The sequence below is a fragment of the Drosophila bipectinata genome, chromosome 3L (assembly GCF_030179905.1).
Source record: "Drosophila bipectinata strain 14024-0381.07 chromosome 3L, DbipHiC1v2, whole genome shotgun sequence".
In the NCBI taxonomy this organism is placed as follows: domain Eukaryota; kingdom Metazoa; phylum Arthropoda; class Insecta; order Diptera; family Drosophilidae; genus Drosophila; species Drosophila bipectinata.
In genome coordinates this window covers 587,448-594,765 of record NC_091738.1, presented here as the reverse complement: position 1 = coordinate 594,765, position 7,318 = coordinate 587,448, and the positions used below count along the sequence as shown (strand labels likewise).

Genomic DNA, 7,318 nt, shown 5'->3' with positions numbered 1-7,318 from the left:
TCAGCCAAAATAACTTTTTTTTATTTTAATAATTTAGTTGCCGAAAAGTCCCTAGCTTTTTACACAAAGCCAACTTGACTGGTTGAATGAGATTTAATTTTAAATTATCGATGTAACTCTTAAAAAATGAAGAATGCACTGCTTACTTTTTCCAAAATTAAAAAACGATTAGAAATACATTGATTTATTTTAAGAAGAGTTTTTTTTAGAATAATTCTAAGGAATATCAGTGTAAATGGTTTATTAGGGTGAGCCTTTTGCTGCCAGCTGGTGGTACCTTTGGCTGCCAGCTGATTTCCTCAAGGATAGCTGGCAACTCTGGACCGGGGCATGCGAGCTGGTGCTACCTCCGATCCAAAACTCAATTTAAATCGTTACTTCTTCCCGTGATAACCGGTGGTACTCCGCTCTGCTGGCGCGTCTTTCAAATCCCACTATCAGCCGAAAGTTCGCGAAAAAACGCGTTCTCCTCCAGATTCCTTTCCTCTAATCCCTTTGCTTCCCATCCGCCACCCGCGCCGAGGACTCTGCAGGTGGCAGACGCGTTCGCATCCCGTGACCTAACCAAAATCCCAGCGGTTGTGCAATCGAGGGTGCTCACATATAGCTTCCCACAATAGCCCATAACACCCAGGACGATGATCTGGGTGCCAGCCTTAATTTTCCTCTCCGCCTGCCTGCTGCCGCGTTCCAATGGAACGCCTCTGGAGTGGGGTAAGCAAACCGTTTCCAGCGGGAGGAAGAGAACCGTTCAAGAGCCAGGTGCCAGGTGACAACACTGGCGCCTCTTCTAACCTTCATTTCTTGCCAGCAATCAAGAATCAATTCGACATAAACAATGCAGGCCAGGGGTCTTATGTAATCGCTTGACATTCAGCATATTTCACTTGATATATTCCGTGCGGACGGTGACGGTGCGAGTGTAGGTGCGTGCGGGCAGGTGGCTTGAGTTATCAGCTATCAGCTGACTATCTGAGTTGCCCCGAGCCGAGCGAATATGCTTTTATCTCCTTTATCAGCGGCAGCGAAGGCGCGCTCCCGCTCCCTTATCAATGCACACGTCGCAAATAGCTAATAACAGAATTCTCCCTCCGAAGAATCTATCGCAAGTTTCAATTCACAATTATTCGGTGTTTTTTGTGAACTGCTCTCTCGCTTTCTCTTTTGTTGGTGCTTCCTGGGGGTGAACTCTTTCGCTCCCGACCTCCGCCAGCTGAAACGTGGCCGGCAACAACTGTAAAATACAGTTAAACTCCCATAACTCTGACTTTCCAAAACTGGAAAAACCACTCGATATGCGTTTGTAAACACGCAGATATTTCAACATCTAATACATGAATTAAAGCCAAAAGCACTGAAATTAATCGACCAGGTTTAGGTACAGGTATTGTGTTTCATTCAAGACTGAAATTCTCTTTTCAAAACCTGAAAATAACAAAATAATCTTATCTGTTTTTCACAGTGTAGTAGCATTGATTAGAACTTGGAAGCAAATATTTAAATAGGAGCCTCTTTCAGGTAGATTTGTGCCACATGTTCCACACACTGTTGGTTCACTGTACCCGAAACATTGCCACCACTTTGTCCGCCATGTGGCTCACTTATTTTGTCACGTATGCCACACATCACAGTTGCCGGTTTGTTTAGATTCGGCGATTGTTGTTGCGATTTCCAATGGCTGAGTGCCGTGCCGGGGCTCCTCTTTCACTTCGCCAGAAGCGATACTGGAGACCGAAGCGATACTGCCGGCCAGCCCTTCTCGGGTTAGAAATTCTCCGAGTCGCAATTCGAAGCCCGAGATAACCCGCTAATCCGACTGCATCCATAGGTTGGAAAAACATGTTGAATGAACTGGAAACCCACGTGCGTCAAGAGAATGTTTTCCTGGCATTACATTAGCACTGGCACTGGCACTGGCTGGCTATAGTTTCTAATAGTTAGATAATGCTAATGGGTGGGAAATGGTTCGCGACTTGGACTTGGCTGCCGTGACGCATTCCAGGCCCATATGTGAAAATCCATATCGAAAGAACCTTTCAGAGATACCGCGAATTTCACGAGTTCCACTGCCGGTCCGTAATAACTGCCAATCGACCATTGATTTATCAAGCCTCTCAAGCAGCCAATTAAGAATCTGGATGACTTTAAATCAGTTGCACATATAGGAAAGAGTATATCAGGTCTCTATAACATCTAAAATATGTATTAAACCTAAATATATGTACTTGCACAGGTGTTTATTGCTGGGGCATTCCGGTATCTAAGATATTCAGAGAGCAGGTTCGATGATTCTTCCCTCAATTGAGCAACCAGCCCTTCTGAGGCCCATAGCTCCCGCCAATGAACTCGCCAATACCTCAAAGTGGCAATTTAGCGTTTTCTGCATCGTTGAAATCGTTGACCTCAAACCCCGAGGTCGCCGAGGCAGTGGAAAGGTTCGTTCGAGTGTTAAATGCTGCTAGTTTCGCATTGTTTTTGCGGCTATTTTTTACAACCACTTCAGATACATATGCATGAATCATAAACCCATAGCTCCAATCGAACTATACCGTTCCGAATTCCCCCAATCGGTTTTAGATACTCGAGCAGGTTGGGGTTAACCAGCTCTTCGCGTGTCTTGGCCATGTTTCTTGAACAGTGACCTACACCAGTTTTGGACCCAACCCCAGGCCAATGACCAGTTCGAGAACGATTGTTTTGGCAGCTGGATAATCGATCTGATTGATCGGCGCTGTAGACCAGAAGTCAGGCCTGATGTGAAAGTCAGGCCTCCACACGGCTCCGATCCGGAACAAGCCGCTTTCGGTTCCGCCAGCTGCAGTTTTCCGCAGTTCCGTGAGGGGAGTGAGGACCAGACCCGTCAGGACTGTGTGCTTTATTTACTCACGCGCCCCAACAGGTGTCGAGCTACTTAATCATCCGCGTTTAATTTAGCGAAAGCCACGCCCCCCTCACAGGGAGAACAGGTTCCTCAATCTCGTTTTAGTTTCCAAAACAAAAATAATATTAAGAATGCGACTAATCCCCATTTTGGACCCAGATCTCCGCCATTCGTTTCTTATCAAAGCTCATTCTTTTGCACACCATTCTCTTGGGATTTCAATCTATTCGAGTTTGAAGGTCGCTATTGATTAGGGGATAAGCTCATATATGTTTATAAGCTTTTTTCTTTCTTCCCCAAAGCCCCTAGGGTTTCAGATTTTTTAGGATTAAACGCACTTGGTTACTGAAACCCTACGATATGGAGTTCCTAGGTAAACATTGACGCATGGAACCCATCATACCCATGTCTCAGGTTTCAAGGTTACCTTTGATTAGAGGATCTGCATTTCTGTTTATATATTTCTTACTTCTAAAGTCACTAAAGTTTCAGATATTTCTGGATTAAAATTAATAGAAATTCTTAATAAAATGTATTGATTTAATATTTATTCTTTCTATCAATGATTAAGGCTTTAAATTGCAAACTATACCCTTTTTGGTACCATTATCAATGAAATAAAATAAACAACAGATACGCAAACATTCCTCCACCTTATGAGATCACTTTTCCAAGGTCAAGCGACCTGTCACCTGGGGTATCACCTGGGAAATCCCTCCGGCAGGTTGACATCTCCGGATTTCTGACGCCGTCCAGCGACTTACAGCCCCTTATCAGTCTAGACCCCAGGCACATTAGGTTTTTGATGATTTAGGACTACTAGGTTGTCCCGGGCTGGCGGCGCCACATTAAATAATCAATTAATAAAAATGAAACGCAGATCGCCGGCCATTTATTGGCGAATGTTGTTGCAAAACCCAGTGCGAGTCGCAATTTCCACAAACGGCAGCGCTTGATTGGGAACCAGCACCACTTTTGGCAAGTTTAATGACAACCAGCGGGGGGCAGGGGGTGTTTCGCATTGATTGAACTTAATTTCCGCAACTAAAGCTAAGGGGTCTTAGGAGACTCTTCCACTCACTGATATGGACAAGTGGTTCGCAGGTCACGTTTGCCACTCCCCGAGGAGAGACTGGGATGGGAAGGGTTCCTAATACCAAAATATACGACTCTTGGAGGTCTTCCTTGCTATTTAAATGATCGGAATACCATTAGTTAAAAGATAAAGAGTAAAGAACCCGATAGATAGCCTTGTCACGTAGCTGCCATAAAGAATAATTGATTGAAAAACTATTATTTTATAATTCCCCTGCTTTTTGGTCTTAAAATCTAGAGTTGAAGCCTAATCTCTGCATTGCCCTTCTTTTGCAGACTTTGCCGTCACGCTGAGGACCAAGATCCAGTTCATGGACAGCTCCTGGCAGACAATAGCCACCGCTGCCCACGAGTTCGACGAACTGTCCGCCCTGACGTTCGACGAGTCCGAGGAGTTGATTTACTTCAACGACCGCCAGCACCAGAACGGCAGCATCTTCTCCCTGCGGCGGGACGCCTATGCCGCTTCCCATGTGGCCCAGCAAGCCATCCAGCGGACGGGCAATGAGTCGGTGGGGGGACTGGCCTACGATCCCCTGAACAGGAACCTCTTCTGGTCGGACACCCTGCAGCGAAAGATCTTCTTCGCCTCCATTGACAGCCCGCCCAGCCAGCCCCCTAAGGTTTTGGTGGACCTGAGCCAGGAGGGAGCACGTCCCGAGGGAGTGGCGGTGGATGTTTGCCGCCGGAAGCTGTACTGGACCAACTCCAACATAACACACCCCACTGTCGAGCGAATCGATGTGGATGGCAGCAACAGGGTGATCATCGCGGACACTGACATCGACATGCCGAAGGGAATCGTGGTGGACCAGCTGTCGGATCGCCTCTTCTGGATCGACGACCTGAAGGGGGTGTTCTTTGCGGTGATGAGCTCGAACCTGGACGGCTCCGACCGCCAGGTGGTGCTGAAGGACAAGCACCACGAGCCCCAGAACCTGGCCGTGACCAACGACGCCATTTTCTGGACGGATAGGACCACCAATGCGGTGTGGAGTCACCCGAAGAAGGCTGCGGTCAAAGCCACCACCACTGTCAGGCCCGAGCTGGAAAGTTCTACGGACGCCACTGAGTCCAGGCAGGAGAGCGAGCCCGTCGAGGACTGCCCATTGGTGCGCGTGGCCAATCTCAGCGAGGAAGCGCGAGGAATCGTGGCCCGCACCGGTTTCTACCAGCGCCTCCAGAAGGACGCCCATTGCTCGAGTATTGTGCGCAAGATAAAGCTTCGCGTGGACGAGATGAACCAGAACAAGGAATCGCGAAGCTTGATGGACGAGCGGATGGAGCAGCTGGAGCGGGACCACTGCATGAACGGTGGAAGCTACGTTTCCCAGAGGGATCTCTGCATCTGCCCAGCAGGGTTCAAGGGCTCCCGCTGCGAGATTCGGGAGTGCCACCACTACTGTGTTCACGGTACCTGCCAGATGTCCGAGATGGCTTACCCCAAGTGCTACTGCCAGCCGGGCTTCACGGGCGAGCGCTGCGAGGTGAGCCAGTGCGCGGGCTTGTGCCTAAACGGAGGTCACTGTCGCCTGGGCCAGTCGGAGAACGACCCACCCAGCTGCGACTGCCCCCCAAACTTTGCCGGAGATCGTTGCGAGCAGAACTCCACTCAGATCTGCTCCCTCTTCTGCCGCCTTCTGAAGCACGAACCGGATCTCCATGTGCCCTTCGGCTGCCATGACATGTAAGTATACCAAAGCATACTTTTGGGCAGACCCGACTAAGGCTCTCAATTCTTAGCTGCGAGGAACTGGCCCTGGACAACACCACCAACATTGCCATTCCCCAGTACCAGCACCTGGAAGTGTGCCTGACGCCCTCCGTGTGGACCAGCAGTGTCATCATCATCGTGGTCGTCGGCATCGTGTCAAGTCTGCTGCTGATCTCAACTATTATCCACGGAATCCGGCGCCTTTATAAGCCAAAGAGACCCCGCATCAGGAAGACGTTCGTAGTGCGCAAGCAGCCGAGGACCAACTCCGCAGGAGACACCCCTCTCACCAACCGACCCATGGCCGCCGAGCAGTGCGAGATAACGATAGAGAACTGTTGCAACATGAACATCTGTGAAACGGTAAGGATCGGCAGATGCCACAACACTTAGGGCCAAAATTAAAGCAACTTTTGTTCTGTTACAGCCCTGTTTCGATCCCAAGCTGGTGGAGCAGACACTGGCCAAGTCCAGCTGCAAGGAGGACAAGAAGATACTCATCCACAACATGGAGGATGACCTCTACTAGGGCGCGGGAGTGGAAGATCAGCTGCCCCGAAAAACAAAAAAGAAAACTGAACCTTGTGATAGTCGTCGTCGTCGAGTGCGGATTGGTATTCGAGCTTGAAAAGCTGCTGCCCGCCCGGCCCTCGACCCCGTTAGCCGCCAAGGTGCCGCCCAGGCAACCAGAACCACATTGAACCTAGAACACTATTTAGCAACAAGCCACAAGCAACCAGCAACGTGCAACTGCGCAACACCTGCACCTGCAACCAACCACTTACACTGAGAAGCCTGGGACACTTAACACTCGCCAAAACCATTTACTTAAACCGAAGCAACATCTGTGTACTTAGCGATCCTGGGAGCCTGCTTCGGTCTCGTTAATTTATTAGTAGGATTATTTCATCCCAGGGTTAGGAATTTTAGCTCAAAGCTCTTTCTAATTTTTTACACAGCTCTTTCACATCGTTTTTATTTGATTAGACTTTTATTTTGAATTCCCAATGTGAAGATGAAAAGCAAGTCGCCAGACTGACATTAGCTTTAAACTTAAACCGGAATACGCACGGGTACGGATACCAAGGGCCTTTGTGATTTATAATGCCTAAGCTGTTAAAGATAACCTTAGCAAATGAGTCACTTTCATGATCCCTCTCCCTTCTTCCCAAATCGCAACAGAACTATGTAGGTCAATCTACATAAAAACAAAGATCATCAGACCCCCCTTATTGCCATAACTTGCCCGATCCCCTTGTCCTCCCACATACGCACTACTTGCATAAGAAAAGAATGTAAAAAGACCCAAAAAGCAAAAAAGGGAAACTCTCATGGAACGATCGAGAGTTGTAAATATTAATGCATAGTTTAATTTTAGTCGTAGTCCTTAAGAAAAGGGTCAATAAAAAGAAACTTTATGCAATTTTAAAACAATATTGATTGGTTACTTACATTTTATCAGATGACGGAAGATCAGTCATCTATATTCTGCTTTTCTAAGCAGAATAAGCAATAAGATTCTAAGCATCGGCTTTTCTCAAAGTCACTTATAGTCTTTCCCTATGGTTTCTTCGTTCGAAGCGCCATGCTTTTTATGTATATCGTTAGAGTTTACATTTTTAGCACAC

General features: G+C 47.7%; 1 protein-coding gene across 1 annotated transcript; it reads left to right on the top strand.

Moving 5' to 3' along the window:
- Nucleotides 1-309: 309 nt before the first annotated feature.
- cue (Protein cueball) lies at nucleotides 310-7,124 on the top strand. The gene is made up of 4 exons (XM_017242810.3): nucleotides 310-714; nucleotides 4,253-5,663; nucleotides 5,720-6,053; nucleotides 6,118-7,124. The coding sequence occupies exons 1-4, from the start codon at nucleotides 639-641 to the stop codon at nucleotides 6,217-6,219; spliced, it is 1,923 nt and encodes a 640-aa protein (XP_017098299.2). The 5' UTR covers nucleotides 310-638; the 3' UTR covers nucleotides 6,220-7,124.
- The last annotated feature ends 194 nt before the right edge of the window (nucleotides 7,125-7,318 follow it).